The following is a 16,433-nucleotide window of genomic DNA, read 5'->3' on the forward strand; positions in this document are numbered from 1 at the left end:
GGTTTGTCATCTTCTTCAGCAACAGGCGTTTTTTTTCTGTCTTAGAATAGATCAGTGTGTTGGATGGATATGGGGGCCAGTCACCATATCTACCTTAACACCCAGAGAGGTGAGTCATTTCTGGGTGATCTTGTGTCTCTCCTCGTCTCCCGGTATTCCTAAAGATCAGGGGGATGCAACTCTAATGAACAAAGTGGTGGCGAAAATGCACAAGGAACAAGTGACTTTAAGCGTAGTTGCTCATATGTGGAGGAGACAACCTTGGTATCCACATCTGCGCGTACTGGCGATGTGCGACCCAGTCATATTCCTGTGCTCCTTCAACATGTTCACACAGCACTGTGGGACAACATTACACCCTCAACCTCAGTCTATGAACTTGGCAGCTTGGATCTTGAAGTCATAGAGTTTGGCCATTTAAATCTACCTCAAAGGTGTATGGAAATCCTTATGGAGGCATGTAAACAAAACACTAGACGCTGTTACTTTAACAAGTGGAAAATATTTGTATCGTGGTGCCAAATTAGCCCAATAGAATGTACTCCATCTCACATTCCTCATTACATGCTTCACTTACTAGACGCAGGGCTAGTATTTAACTCAAAGTTCACCTATTGTCTCTATCCGCTTATACTACTTCTCAAAGTAAGGTGTCCTGGTGGAAAACCCCAGTCATTAAGGCATTCATGGAGGGAGTAAAAAGACTCCACCCTCGCCCAACCCCCTGTTTTCTTTTTAACATTTATTTTATGCACACCAAACTAAATAAATAAAGAAATAAAACATTCAACCCTTTTTTTCGGTCCTTTTGGTGTCGAACAAAAGGCATTCGATCCTTTTGTTTTAGATCCTTTGACTGGACACCGGCCATCGAACTACCAGCTTTCTTTCAAAATCCGTCAAGCTCGGCTGAGAAAAAACTTCATACACTAGATGTAAGCAGGCGCTGTCCTTTACTATGTAAATATGACCAGTCGGCTAAGGAAAACAGACCAACTGTCTCAACAGCTCCAGGCAGGGAAGTAGTCCGCATGTCCAAAAACACCATCTCCAGATGGATAGTCGGATGCATACAGCTCTGCTAATCTTCGTCAAATAAAACGCTGCCTTTCACACCAAGAGCTCACTCCACCAGAGTTACAGGAGCCACCTTGGCCTTTATCGCAAATGTCCCGCTGAACACCATTTGCAAAGCAACTACATGGAGCTCTATCCATACTTTTTCTCAGCACTACTGCATTGACACTCACTCTAAAGCAGATTCCCAGGTGGAACAAGTAGCGCTAAAACATCTATTTGCTGCTGTACCTTTTCACAACCCACCACCATCTCCAAACACTGCTTGCTAATCTATGCATAGCATGTGATCTAAGCAGATTCCATAAGCCTTAGAAGGGATACATTACTGTCCATAATCATATTACTGGTGCTCGTATCTGCTTAGATTCACAAGCGCCACCCTTCCTCCCCTTGGAGTAGAAGGTGCATGGATGTTTTCTGGGCTTTATCTGATACATAATCTGCTTTACTAAACCTGTACTCGCGCTACACTTCATGCAACCTCTTGTCAGAAACAAATAAATCTGAGGGACCTGGACGTGTGAAGCACCATGGGTACAGTAGTCGTCACACTAGGGATAGTATTACTGGCAGGCCCGGTCGACATCCCTTTTTCGAGTTTCGAAAACAAAAACTGTAATACTCTGCAGCTTCCACTAGATGTCGGCCTATGCATAGCATGTGAATCTAAGCAGATACAAGCATCAGAAATACCATATGTTGCCTTCCTCCCACTGTGATGCCACGGTCTGAAAATGTCTCAAGTTGATTGCTAGTTGCTTTATAACGAGTGTGAACAGTAATGGCGACAAAGGGTAGCCTTGCCAAGTGCCTCTACAAATGACAAACCTCTCTGATGTGATGTCATTGGTTCTGACTCTGGCCACTGGCTTGTGTCTAGTATTGAGGTCCATCTCTGAATCTTGGGCCCAAATCCATTCTTTTCTAGCGTGAATTGCATGAGCTCCCAGTTGACAGTCAAATACCTTCTGAGCATTGCCACTCCAGTGGAAAATTCCACTCCATGTCCCTCACATTGTCTAATATCAAGAATAGTGTACGCAAACTAAGGGTTGTGTTCCTACGCGCTATGTAACCTGCCCCGTCCTCTCCTACCTAGTATGGAGCTATGCTTGCGATTCTCTTGGCTAGTATCTTGCTAATTATTTTCACATCTATGTTTATTAAGGACAGCGGTCTATACGAACCACACTTGGTCCCTGGCTTTCCAGGTTTTAGCAACAAACCGTATTATCACTGCCTCCCTCAACGTGGGGTGCAGTTGGCCTGATTCTGTGGTCTCCATATACTGGAAATCCAGCAGTAGGGGTTCGGCGAATGCAGATTAAATTCAAATGCAGTGTAAAATTTGTTCGGCAACCCATCTAGGCCTGGAGCTTTGCCCATTGGGAGGTTTGCAATCACTCACTGTATATTTTGCATGGTAATGGGGCTCTCCAGTGCCTTGTTATCAGATTGGGCCAATCGTGGCAGCGACACCTCGTTCAGATACCTATTTTTTGGTTCTTAGAAGCATCTTCGCTTTCGCTGTATTGTTTTGAGCAGAATTCTCTGAATATATTATTCATTTGCATTGGGTCATGCGTTATATGTCCTTCAGGCGTCTCTATTTGGGTGATTGGTGTCTTGTCATGCGCATTCAACGCCATCCCTACAAGGAACTTGCCACCCTTGTCTCCGAACTCGTGTATATATCTAGTGCATTCCCGGTATTCGAATTTGCTAAGCCTCTCACGTGAGGCATCTAATCTGCCCCTGGTCTTCCCTAGCTCAGTGGCCACGGTTGGGTTGAAGTGGTGTCTGGCATCTAGTGCCTCACTCTGACCCCCTAGTTTCGGAATTTCTTTGTTTAGCATGTGTTGAACCCTCCAAGCCTTGGACATCAACACCCCTCTAATTGTGCCTTCCATTGATTCACATCCCGCTAGAGCTCACTGTACCCTTGTTTCTGTCGAAGAATTAGTTAATCTCTTCTTTTTTATCATGTGCTTGTAAGCCACATCCAGTAATGATGAGGGCTGCAATCGCCACTACAGCGGCTCTGTGGCAGGCCTCCCTATGCTTAGCGAAATTCGCAAAGGTGAGTGATCAGACGTTGACCTGTCCAAAATCTCTGCTTGATGTACCCTAGGTGCATACCTACTGCTTATGAGCATCATATCAAAGCGCAAGAAAGTATTATGGATCTGCGACCAGTACAAATGTCTGCTCGTGCCAGGTTGGTGGTCTCCATGTGTCTCCTAATTGACAATTCTTGATTGTCTGTTGTAGTGCTTTAGCTGCTAAACCCAGGAGACGACAGATGCCTCTAGAGCTGTCCAGCCTTGTGTCAAAGATAAAATTGAAGTCCCCACCCCAAATACTCCTACGTCCCGTCCCCTTTCCTCCATACTTATGGGACATTCCTCCGTCCTGTGGGACTGGACCGGAGCACTTTGTAAAATGCATCACATTTTTCAAAAATGTGTCCTTCCTCTCTTTTTACGCAGGGTACCGAACCCAGCGTATCACCCATCAGTCCGTCCTTTTCTCCGCTCGATCGGGACTGGACGCACTTGCATCTTCAGAAGATTTTTTCCTTCCAGTGTCATCCTCTCCTGCTCTGGCTTAGCGGTCGTGAGTCCGTCTGTGCCGTTTCAGTTAGATGTTCCTAATTGTTGTTCTTGTCATGACACTTGGCTAGGGCGGATCCCCATCCTCTTTGTTTAGAGTGCTTGGGTCCGGACCACTGGTGGAACTTGTGCTTTAACTGCGACTCCCTTTCGGTCCAGGCGCTTCAACGTCATTTGGAGCGGTGGGAGGAGGTGTTCCAGCGCGCTCCCCCATTGCATTTTCTTTTCTTACTTTCATCGAAGAAAAGAAGAAACGCCCGGTGAATTCTTTACTTTTTAGAGCACCCCGGCCGGGGGACTCCTTCCCGGAGTCTTCCCGGTCCGGGAGGAGCGTCAAAAGCTCTATTACCGGGACTTGCCCTGAGGTGCCTTCGAGGCCTAAAAAGTGTACCAGAGTTTTCTCAGAGGGCCTCCGTAAGGGGCCTATTGACACCAGATTACTATCCGAGGCCCCTCCTGTGGGGGCTATTTGTGAGACCAGCTCTACTGTGGCGGCGAGTACCAGGGCTTGCTTTGAGGTCTCATTGGCTGGAGCTTCCCGTAAAAACACCGGGGTTCGCCCTGAGGCCTCAGTTGTGGCTGTTGGTAACGAACAAACGTTCGAGGCCCGTGGTGAAGGGGCTTTAGATATCGGGCTTGGGTCCGAGGCCCCTTGTTTGGTGGCTAGGGTGACCAACAGTTCTGAGAGGCCTGTTAAGGTCTTGTCGGTGAGGTCATCGATCCCGTTCAAGCGGTGACACCAGACCTGTTGAGGGGGCACGGAGTGAGGTCTTGGACCGTAATTCCTCCGTTACCGGCGGTGCTGAGGTCCTTCCGTTGAAGGCTTCTCTGGCTGATAGCATGTCTCAAAAACATTCTAATCCTCGCAGTATCGGTTCGGCCGAGGTTCCTTGTATCAAGGCTAAGATGAAGACCCCCTGACCCACCTGTGAAGACCCCTGTCTCACTTCAACATGTGTCGCAGTTCTCCTCAGGTGCTGACAAAATGGCGGCCGCTCCCGCCAAGACTATGGCGACCATTTTGGATACCTCCCTTACAACTACGCCATTGGCCCTAGGTGTGGGGAGTGGGTTTTCAGGTGAACATTGATTTCCTTGTGCACATCCTTTTCGTCCAGTTTATGACTGGAACGCTCAGATGCCCCTAACGCACAATGTCTCGCTTCCTGTGGCATCGGCACCCTTGATTTATGTGGACTCCAGTGGAGAAGGGCCCTCTTGGCAACCAAGGTCTCCTCCAGTCATGCCTAAATCATCGGTGGTCGACGTCTTTTTCGGCAAGTTTCAAAGACTTATGCATTCCGACCCCATGAAGGAGTATTTTCGAGGCTTGTTTAGGGAGATATACCTGCCTGCGTCAATGGTCCCAGCTGCGGCACCTGTGGTTCCGCCAGCGCCACCTTTACCGGCTGGTCCTCCCCCTGACTCTTCCTCCCTTACCTCTGTTGTCCCCTGCGGACAAGTCCATAGTGGTGCCTGGTGCAACTCAGCCTCAGCTGGATCTGCTGGACGACGCACAAGAGGATCAGGACAGGGATGACCAGCCCCGCTCTGTCAGAGCCTTTCACGACTGGGTGTTGGACATGATGTGCTTGTTGGATGTTCCAGTACCTGAGGCACCTGCTCCACAGGAGGCCGTGCTTTCGGGGGCTTTCACCTTGTCTCCTTCGGAGCGTACCGGCTTGTTCTTGCAGAGGACGTTTTGGCCGTTTGGGAAAAACCACACTCTGGACAGTTTGTCAACAAGAAGATTGACGCGTGTTATAGGCTCCATTCTTCGGAAGAGGTGGCTTTAGCGTTGTGTCCGCCCTCTCCTCCACGGTAGTGGCTGCTGCCACTTTACAATCCAGACCTGCTGCATCATCTTCCGCAACGGCTACACAGGTTCTGGCTAAAGAGGACAAGCTTCTTGACTCTTTGGGAAGGAGGATTTTTGCTAATTCGGCTCTGCAGTTACATCAAGCGAATGCAGAACAGGTGTTAGCGGGGGCGAATATGAAAATGTGGAAAGGTCTGTTGGAGTTTGAGGAATTTATTCCCGTCGAAAAGCTAGAAGATTTCAAAGTGGTTTTGTCAGATGCTCGGGTCCTGGCGCAGGACATGCTGGAGGCCGCGGCGCATCATGTCAACACACCTCGGCCAGGGGCCTCATGCTTGGCATAGACACCTCTCGTCAGGCTTGGCTGTGTGCCACCAAGTTCTCTAAGGAGGTTTTGGACCTGCCCTTTGATGGCAAGGAGCTTTTTCATTCCACAACGGACTTTGAACTGACCAAAACTAAGGATAGCACTCAGACCACCAAGTCTTTGTCGGTCCTGGTGAAACCGCCTTTCAGGGCACAGAGAACGTCCTTGCAGCCTCGGCCTTCCTCTGGTTTCAGGGGTTTTCTGGACCGAAAGTCCCACAGGGTTCATACCCCAACGGGAAATTCCTGCCGAAGGCAGCAACAGAGCCGGTTGTTATCCCTTTCCTCAGCTTCATCTTCAGGTTCAGGTGGTGCCGCCACCGAAAAACCAGCTAAATGAAGTTTCTCTGCGCTTGCATGAGACCCCGGTGGGAGGACACATTGCGTCTCATTGGGAGGCGTGGCAGACCATCACCGAGGACCGGTGGGTCTTGTCAGTCGCTCGGGCAGGCTTCCTCTTCCCCCTACCCCACCCAGCAATCCTCCCTTCCAGCAGTCGGGGTTGCCCTCCCTCAGAGCCGAGATTCAGAAGTTGCTGGATATCAGGGCGGTGGAACCCGTTCCTTTAGGGGAGCGAGGGGAGGGCTTCTATTCCCGGCTGTTTACGGTGCCCAAACCCAACGAGGCTGGCTTGCGCACCATACTAGACCTGTCCCAGTTCAATCTCTCTCTACCCCAAAAGAAATTCAAGATGATCAAGCCCTGTCAGACAAAGTCCTCTTTGCAGAAGGGCAATTGGCTCAGCGTGGTGGACCTCCAGGATACGTATATGCATATCCTGGTCTGGAATCCACATCGGAGATACCTACAGTTTTTACAAAGTGCTCTGGTCCCGTCCCACAGGACGGAGGAGTGTTCCCATAAAGGGAGGAAAGGGGACTATGAACTAGGAGTAAGGTGGTCACTACGGTGAGTAACCTTATTATTATCACACACCCCATTTGGTTCACTAGCATCAGGAATTATTTTTTTTTAAACCCAGGGTCGTACACATTCGGTGCATAGGTATTTAGTAGGAGCACCTTTGTTCCATTGTATTAGGCCCTACACCCCGACAAACCTTCATTGTCATCTCGGAATTGCTTTTGCAGTTTGAATTGTATTGTCTGGGATATCCATGTAGCAGCTTTCCTGGCAGCAGAGGTGAAGGAGAAGAGTATAGTTGCCCTTTCAGCTGTTTGCCAAATTTGCTGTTCTCAGGTCCTGATTAAAATGCGTTTCTTGCAGCATTGCAACCTCCACTCTATGGTGCTTCAGTATGACACGACTCTGTGTCTCGTGACTACATTGTTGATGCCTCGGATTTTCTGTGACATCCAAGCAGTAATCCATTAGTTCTTACAGATTCTGTTCTATTTTCTAGCTGTGTGCCATAATTATCCTAATAGTGGCGCCAACTGCCGCTTCGATTTATGGTTCCTGCTCAAAGAAAATTGCCGCCTAACCAGAACATGCTAACAAGAACACTTCCATGCTTCCATACCCCAACTTGTGAAGCAACAATAGCCCATTACAGCTGGGGGATCGTGCCTTACTCAACTTAAATGTTAACTAAAGCCTCCAATACCTGACCCTTCGCTCCAGTCACATGTCGAGCTTGGCATCAGCCCTGACCTATAGAGCGGTGGGCATGCGGTCTAACCGCAAGGTCTCGCAGCTTCCACCTTCTGCATGTGAGATCGTTTCTGTAAGTCACCCTCCCCTAAAGCACCACCAGCATAGCATGAAACACCTACACTAGTAACTTGGGTGTAAACATTTATTGTTACATGCACATTTTATACGATATATGTTATGATTGTGTATAGGCGCTATATGAATAAACAATGTTTTTCAAATCGCTTCAAGGACAGGGAGGGAACAAGGGGAAAATACAATTGCTTTCTTGCAGGCCATGAACAACATGAATGAGAAATTAACTATTGTACTCGGCCTAGCGACATTTCAGTGCAGATATACTTGAGAATATACAATTTGGAAGCATTCCAGTCAATTTTGTCTTCTTGGACAGGGTCAGCATTGTTTCATCATTTTTTCCAGTAATCTTACAGCTTCCCTCGGGATGGTAAAGAAGTGTCTCTTCACATCAACACTCAGGCATGCTGAGGGGAGCTAAGCGTCCTTAAAATGTCTTTTGCGAAGCATTTTCTTAACATTTCTGTCGATCTGTCTCTGCTTCTGCGTTGCTACACTGTTGTCTGGGTAAAATGCCAGCCTGGCCCCATCATACCTGATGTTTCCTTACTCGTTGGCTGCTGTAAACATTTTAAATTTGTCCTGATACTTGAGGCACTTCATGGTGGCTTTTGGTGGCGCCATGGAGACTGGCTGCTTCTCCGGCATCCTGTGTGCCCAGTCTATGACCAGGGCTCGTATCCTCTGGAGGGTATAAACTCCTCCAAGAATTACTCAAGTCCGCCCTTCTCTGTGCCTTCTGCCAGTCCTAGTAATTGTACTTTGTTGCGATGTAAGCAGTCTTCCAAGTTGACAACCTAACACGGGAGAGCTGCACATTTGACAGACCCGTCCGGGTGTTAGCTTGATATGGCTTGGATGTCCTCCATAAGCTTGGTGTGGCCGCCGTTCCAAATGCCTGCCGCTTTCTATCTTCAGCATTAGTCTGGCCAAAGATGAGTAATTTGTCCCAGGCCCCATCCACCCACCCAGAGCAAAACCGGGTCCGGTTGCCAATCATCCTCTGCTAACTCTGCACCTCCCGAGGGGACAGAGATCGGTCGTGCATGGTCCAACTTGTCCACCCCAACGGGGGCCGTGGATACCCCCACCTCCATTCCAACCAGCATCCGTTCCCGTGCTCTACCAGGGCCAAAGGTAAGCCCCATCTGCCTCAGTGGGACTCCTGCTGAGGGGCTCAGGTTCTAACTAGCTACGGGGGGGCTGCCCACGCTCCAGATTGGGGCATGGGGATGCTTTTCCACTCACTTGGGGGCTGGGCCTACCTCCAATCCTCCTCAGCTGGCCTCTGAGCCATCAGCAGTAGGTGCCCCCTCCATCCGTCACCGCACCAGGCTTCTGCCACTGCCTGGCCCGCTGTTGATGCTGGTGCTCTGCTCCTCCAGGGAGACTATGATGCTCTCGCTTTGCCCAGTCTCCCCAGCGGGGGCACAGGGTCACCTCCCTCACTTCCAGCGATGCCCACGGATAGTGGTGTCCCTTCAAAGGGATGTATACAGGATATGCAGCGGCAAAGCAGCCTTTCAGAGCTGCTCCTCGGCCGCCATCATGGCCATGCTTCCTTCGCAATCTCTAGTCTCACCCACACTATCCTGGAGTTTCTGCACCAAAGAAAGTGGTCAAGTCCATCTCAGGGTGATATCATGTAGCCGAGTTGGCTACACAAAGTGAATGTACACCAAGATATGGTCAAAAAGAATTTTTTATGAACTTTTTATTCTTCAAGCCTTTCTAAACAATCTTACCTCGAATCGGTGTCAATTCAGTCTATAAGGAAAGACATTTCTGCCCCCCCTTTCTTGCTCCCACTGGCGAGGCTCCATGATGAGTCTAATCTCAGGATAAAGGTTCCTGCATCCTGCTTTGCTGTGTCCTTCAGGTCTCTCTTCTCAGTATCCAGCTCAAGGGTCTCCTGCACCCTTCTTCCCTGGGGCTGGTGACTCCCCTCAGGCAGCTATTGTAGATGTCACTAAGCTTCTAATAACTGTTGATATAAGTCTCACTTGTTGATAGACTCAGGTAGAACCACTACGGTCGTTCTTCTCCCATCTCCTGAAGAGTGTTGCAAAGGGTCTTATCTCCCTCTCCTAGGTTTCTGATCTTTTCCCTTCTTAATGCCTCTCTGCTCTTGTTCTTTTCTTTCTCAACCCTTCACCACATGTTCATTCTTCGAACTCCTGCCGTGGGATAAATTGGCTGCCGTGAACCTTCCTGTGCTGACCATCTATGACCTTCTGATTATCTCCAACCTCTTCCTTTTTTTCCTGCCACCTCCTCCTGTTCTCCAACCTGCTCCTGGTCTTCTCCCCCTACCTCCCTTTGATCTTCCACTGCCTCCTTATTCTTCTCCTACCACCGTTTGATGTTCTCCAACTTCTTTCCTGTGTTCTCCTACCACCTTTTTCATAGCTTCTACATCCACCTCCTCTACTACTACATATTTTGACGTTCTCCCACCTCCGCCCTTTTATTTTCCTATCACCACCTCCTTCAGATCTTCTCCAACATACTCCTTATCTCATATCACCACCTCCTTCTCTCCCTGTAGTTTCAATCGGCCACTCCAAAATCCTGCTAACAACTCCTTCCACAATCGTGAAGTCACTCAAAGCACATGCTGCACCCGTCTCCCAAGACGCACACGATCTGACTGAACACCTGTATTATATAGCACTGTAGTCCCTCAGCTTGAGACGTGCACCCTTTGAGCGTTTTCACCTGTGACCGTAATATTATGAGGAACTGGGTCTGTCTGCCGGTAATAGTCTCAACTGGGCTCACTGAGAGGCTGTGAGGATAGACTGAAGACTTTAAAGGGCCGGTCAGCCATCTAGAATTTTGGAACTCTATTTGATGTGCTCTAAGGGATGCTGCAGGACCTGTGGTGTGCTGTCTCACTGTGCAAGTAGTAAGCATGGAGTAGGGGGTTGTTTTATTCCTACTTCTCTCACTGTGTTAAGTGGATTCACAAAGCGAGTGCCGTCAGGCTGCTGAGGGCATGCGCGCAGGCTTGCAAGCCAGATCACGTAGGAATTCCTAAAGGGCCTTTGATGTTTGAGTATGTTCTTATGTAGAACAGTGGTCTCCTCTGGCATGTACCCAATGCTACTCTCTTGCTTCTTACAGTCCCGATGTCTTGAAGGGACAGTCATTAATATGGTCTGTCTACAAGAGGAGATGTGTATACTATTGGGGAACTGAGACAGTTGGTTGGGTTGGTAACGTTCCTTGGTCCACTGTGCACTTGTGATCAATTCAGGGGGCCTGTGTCATTGGTACGTTAGCTGCGATTGTCCTCTACCCTAAGGTGGGCCTAAGTGAGTGTGACCAGATGATCTTCCCCCTTCCACCTGTGTCCTTCATCTGCTTGCTTGGGGTGACACCTGCCCCCCCCCCCATCATCACTGTTAGGGCATCATTCAATTTTTTGTGGCTTTGCTGCAGGGATCCATAAACTGTTTGCTTTTCCCTTTGGTTTTTGTGGTGTCTCTGACCTCTTTTTGTGGCAAGATGGACTTCTACTGAGTCCCCATGCCACTGCAACCCTTTTTAGTATTTCGTCCGATGGTAGCCTATATAGATCCTAGATCAGGGGCACTTTTTGATCCCCTAACAACCCAGTCACCATTCGGCCCTAGGCTGACCATATCTCCTTTGATTGGATTTAGAGAGCAGGCTGGAAGCAGCTGTAATTTAGTTTTGCCTTCGTCACAGGTTCAAGCAGATGTAATTAATTTGTAGCCCAATGTACTTTCTTTGGTACCCATTGAGGTATTGTATTTTTTTGACGGCCTGTTTTCGATAATTATGTTTCGAATGGATTGTGTTCTACCACATATTCCTCATTTTAGATAAATCCTTACCTTCAGCTTGCTGCTTTGGAAAAATGTTTTCTTCTGTCCACCAGAGGGCGCTCCTCTCGAGGCCACTGCATCGATGTCCCTCGGCGGCATCCGTCGAGCACCAACGTCATCCACTGTATAAGAGCCTCGAGCACGTCCGTTGGCTTCCGTTCTGTTTTTCCGTTAGCTTTGCTTCGGATCGTTTCAAACGGCGCTTCAATCTTTTGTGAAAAAGAAAGCTATGTCGTCTTCTTCAAACCCTTCCACACCGAACGCATGATTTAAAAAATGCCTGAAATGTGGAAAGAAAATGTCTTTGACCGATACACACAAGAATTGTCTCTGGTGCCTTGGTTCCGACCACCGAATTGAAGACTGTGGTTCGTGCCAGTCGATAACCCATAAGGCCTTAAAAGAACGTAGAGGTAAACTGGCGATGGGAGAGGGTTCATCGAAGTCTACTTCGAAGGGGAAAGACTCGGTAGAGTCTTCGAAAAAATATCGTAAAAAACATAGGTCGAGGAGTAGATCGAGAAAGTCTTCTTCATCATCCAAGAAGACAAATAAAAGATGGCATCGATCTCCCTCATCCTCCGCGACGTCTTCAGAGGAGGTGATAGCCTACCCATCAAAGCATGACTCCCCGAGTAAATGGGAAGCCTTTCGAGTTTCCATGCTAAACATTTTTGAGAACGCGGCTCAGACCCCCTCAAAAAAAGCTAAAGAAGACCCTGACCATGCTCATGAAAAACATGTCAGAGGAAGGTCCAAAACAAGAAAAGCTGATAAAAAGTCGTTGCGGGTATCATAGAGGGACTCTTCTTGATCACCTCGTGAAAAAGACCTTTCGGTGCATAAATCAAAGGTAGAGGGAAACAAAACAGCGTCGAAACCTCATACGCCATCGAAGTCGACATCGACGCCATCGAAGACTTTGAAGGCTCTCGAGTCGACAACTCCTTCGAAGGAAGTTACGTTGAGTTCACGATCGATAACTTCGAAAGCTCCTTCGACAGTTTCCACAATTCCCTCAACGATTACATCGAGGTCATCGAAGGTTCCCTCGACAACATCGAAGGCTGTGGTTACGGCATCAACGCCATCGACGTTTATGTCGACGCCCAAGCCTTTAATAAGGGAAAAACCCACATTACCAGAAAAGGTTTTTCAACCTGAGAATAGACATGATTTTCTCAGGACCATGTCTTCCATCTATGAGGGAGAATCATCATAAGAGGAAGAAGTCACCTCTACTGGTGTTAAATTTGGCACAAGATCTGTTCCAGAGGAATTAATTAATCCTCAATCAAAAATTTAAGATTTACAAGAATGCCTACAAACAGCAAGTGGTCTGGACACTCCTCCAGAGTACGAATTTGACAAGCCAGACCCATCGGAGCAGGCTGATGCGGGTTACAGAAAACTCATGAATAGTTACAGGTTTTATGGGATGGGGTAGAAGTTCACCAGTCTGTCAGGATGATGACATGACTGATATACTATCAGATCTAGATACTGTTTTGGGAGACTACCATAGATGAGGAATCCGTGGGAGGAAGGACTCTATTAGAAAAACAAATAACCTCTCTGTAATTTTCTTTCTGGTGGATGTTACTCCCATGGATTCCTCATCGTCCTCCCTACTTGCCCCTCTTGTCGAATAGCTAATACTCCATTGGCTCTGCTGTTCCTCGAGTGCTAGGGGGAAAAAGGGGTAACTGGGGTCATAGGACATGGTGCCTCTATATACTGGCCCTGAAGTCCTGTCCGGGGCAGGGGTGTGTAGAGGCATTGGACAGAGCCGTGCTGCTCACCATAGCGGCAGGAAAGTTTCAGAAGAAAAGCTTCACTGTAGATAGGATATCATAGATGAGTAATCCATGTGAGGAACATGCATCAGAAAGAACATTTCAGAGAAGTTAAGTAATTTGTTCTTTTGGATAGGGTTTTTAGAACTGAGGCAAAATCCAATGTTAATCCATAGGATAAACCGAAATGTAAAGCGTGTGGTTATTGGGAAAAGGAACTGTTGCCATTTAGGCAGAGTCTGTACAATTTGCAGCTGTGGTTGGCTTGTACCAAATGGTTTCCTGTGGGCGCGTTGTTGTTTAGTCCAAGTGGTAAGCCACTCCGGTTGGATGGAGGAAAAGGGGTTGTTGGTCATGGTCCAGCTGTGAAGATGCTAGGCGCGTAGACGGCTTCCACCGGTCAAGGAGGTTGGCACGAATATGAAGTTGCTGAAAACAACAAAGAACCACCTGATACTGTAGATCACTGCTACTATGCCTGTAGTTGAGATTGTATATTTGGTGGATGGAACCACGTGGTGTAAATCCAGTGGTTCCAAAGCAGGTAAGATCATGCTTGGACAGTCATAGGTCTTGTCACTACATACTGCCAGTCTGCTGCAGGAGATGTGTGGTTCCAGGCATGGGACCTAGATGCATCTCAGGAATTTCAGGCCCATATATGGTACATGCTTGTTTCTATGAATGTTATGTAAGCACCGTCTCCTTTTGGAGTCTCACTGGAATTCTAAACCTAGGTTGCCATTTTAATGGGCAGTTATGGAGAAAACCCCTTATTCCTGAACATCTTGCAGCCTTCTGAAGTATTTCAAATAGCTGCCACCAGCGAGTGAGGCCCAAAAGGAGCTGATTAGGGCGGCCTTCTCCGGGAAACTGACCACAAGACCTCTTTGGGACTACTTGGCCCTGGATGGGGGGCAAGCACACTGGTAAAAAGAGATTGGTGAAACCCAAAGGAAAAAGCCAAAATACCATTGTAAATCACACTTTAAGATTTTCATTCTAACGTCTTCCCCACCACTCCCTCCGAAGACGTGTCCCAGTGTGCCATTTTGATCTGCACTTAATGTTACTCCTGCAAGTAGAAGCACAGATTTGCCTGCAACACCTGTGCCTAATCATTTCCCTTCCTTCACCTTCCCTGTTTTTGCCCTTACAGACAACACATTATGAAGTAGGTTTATTGTGGCATGTATTGTTCATTAGCGCTGAGGGTGGGGGGAGCAACAATTGGGTTGCTCCATCGCAGGCTGAATCTACCGATCCTAGCCTGCGTTCCCAGCAGACTGATGGTTGCTTTACCACATCCCACCATTCCCCCACACCCCTCCACCCTCTCCACCTTCCCTTTACATTTCCCATCCCTCCTGCCCTCAGCCCCACTTACCTGATTTAGTCAGCGGCGGCGGTGCCTCCGCCACTGGTGCCCTCCGTCTTCCTTCTGGCCCCCATGGAAATGGAAGATGGCCTCCTCTTAGAGCTCCTCTTCCAGCTCTGTGGCTGCCATCTTATGTCAGTTTGTTGTGTCCTGTTCATTCATACAACAAACGTTGCTGTACGCATACCGGGTTACCGGATTGGCAATCTGGGGTGCTAATAGCAATAACCACCCGTTCCACAGGCTGGAACGGGTGGTAACGGCAACAGGGACCCTGGTTAAAGGCCCTCGCTAGGCTTGAGCCTTTAACTTAACTTTTAACGCCTAAATAAATACAATAATTAGGTATATGCTTTGTTTCTCTTATGTTTGGATGAAGTCTCTGGGTTTGTCTTGGAGCTCCTTGAGGGCTGTGCTTTTATCTGATGCTTTGCTTTCTTCCTAGGCAAAGAGAGGCGCTGTTAAAGAAAGCGATAAAGCTTCAATGGCTGGTTTTGAGGCTATGGTCGATTTTGGAGAGGCGTTGGGGTGAGTGCACTGTGATCTTTGGAAAACATCTGACCTGTGAACCAGCAAAAATACCTTCATTTTGTTAATTGTGCTGTGGCTGTTGTCTTGCTGGTTCTGAACTCAAAAACATTTTTTTTAAAATGGTATTTTTATGAACCAACTCAAATGTGCTAATTTTGAAAGACTATGGAAGGATTACATTCTACATGTTTGAGAATTTGTATAGCGCCCATCACTGACCACTGTCTATTTGTGCTGGCCAACCAGTCATGAACTGTAGTATTTGTATTTATTTTTAGAAAACGTAAGATTTGAAGTTCTTGTGGAAGCAAGTTTAAGAAGAATTGCTTTTCAGTACGATTGAAAGTGTAAAATATTGCATATTTTGTGGGTGAATGTGCAGACCACTTGTCTTGCCTCCATGAGATAACGTTCTTTTGTTTCCTTTGAACCCATAGATTTAACATTGTGAATTGTAGAGTGTTTGGTTTTCGAAAGCCTTTTGTCTTAAGAAACTTCCTGTTGGGCTTCTGTGACCTGTTTGTAGATGTAGACCACTTTTTGAAAACTTATTTTAAATGTGTACATACCTGTATATTTTGTAGTTAGTCTATGCCTAAATTATTTCTATGCATATTTTGTGTGGACCATCCCTTTTTGTTTGATAATCAAAAATATTTACTGTACCTTAAAAGCAATTTGCTCTTTCTGAAGGCTTTGGTTGCTCATTATGTAAACACTCTGTAAAACAAGCAGAGTGATGCATCTAGTTCCTAGAAACAGAACCTAACACAATAACTCTTAACAGTGAGGACAGCAGTCTCCCCAAGGCCCCTGTCCTTAGCTTAATCTTAGAGATATAGCACCTAGCTGTTTCTTGGATCAAAATCACAGTCCCATGCATATAGTACATAGCCAACAGGGATGTAGCACATAGACACTTCTTGGATCTATATTCGAAAGTGGGCTTAATTGCAAGTTGCTCTGCCTGGCGACTCCTTACAATCCCTGTTGATTTCTTATACGTAGTATCTTGTTGGCCAAAAAATCATTATTTTATAATTTGAGTATCCAAAATGTCGCAGGTCACTGGAATTGGACGGAAAATAGGCCCCAACCGTCCTCAGTAACATTTACAGATGACTGAATCTGGGGATTTGTCCCAGCTGTCACTCACCTGACACTGACAACTTTCATATGGATTTTTTCGTGTTACTTGCGGGTAAGCTAATATATAAGCACTTGTTGGAAACACAACATTGCATTTAGTGCTGAAGAATCAGCTATATTAGCAACTGAACTAATGACATTTTCATGTTCTTT

At 47.3% G+C, this 16,433-nt stretch overlaps 1 protein-coding gene across 3 annotated transcripts in view; it reads left to right on the forward strand.

The window, feature by feature from the left end:
* RECQL5 (RecQ like helicase 5) overlaps positions 1 to 16,433 on the forward strand; it is a 1,190,108-nt gene that overhangs the window by 440,698 nt on the left and 732,977 nt on the right. For all 3 annotated transcript variants that reach the window (XM_069654764.1, XM_069654765.1, XM_069654766.1), the window contains one exon: positions 15,046 to 15,128. In XM_069654764.1, coding sequence (XP_069510865.1) covers positions 15,046 to 15,128 — 83 coding nt within the window. The remainder of the gene's footprint in view (positions 1 to 15,045; positions 15,129 to 16,433) is intronic.

The sequence above is a fragment of the Ambystoma mexicanum genome, chromosome 3q (genome assembly GCF_040938575.1).
Source record: "Ambystoma mexicanum isolate Mex_15411 chromosome 3q, UKY_AmexF1_1, whole genome shotgun sequence".
Classification (NCBI taxonomy): Eukaryota; Metazoa; Chordata; class Amphibia; order Caudata; family Ambystomatidae; genus Ambystoma; species Ambystoma mexicanum.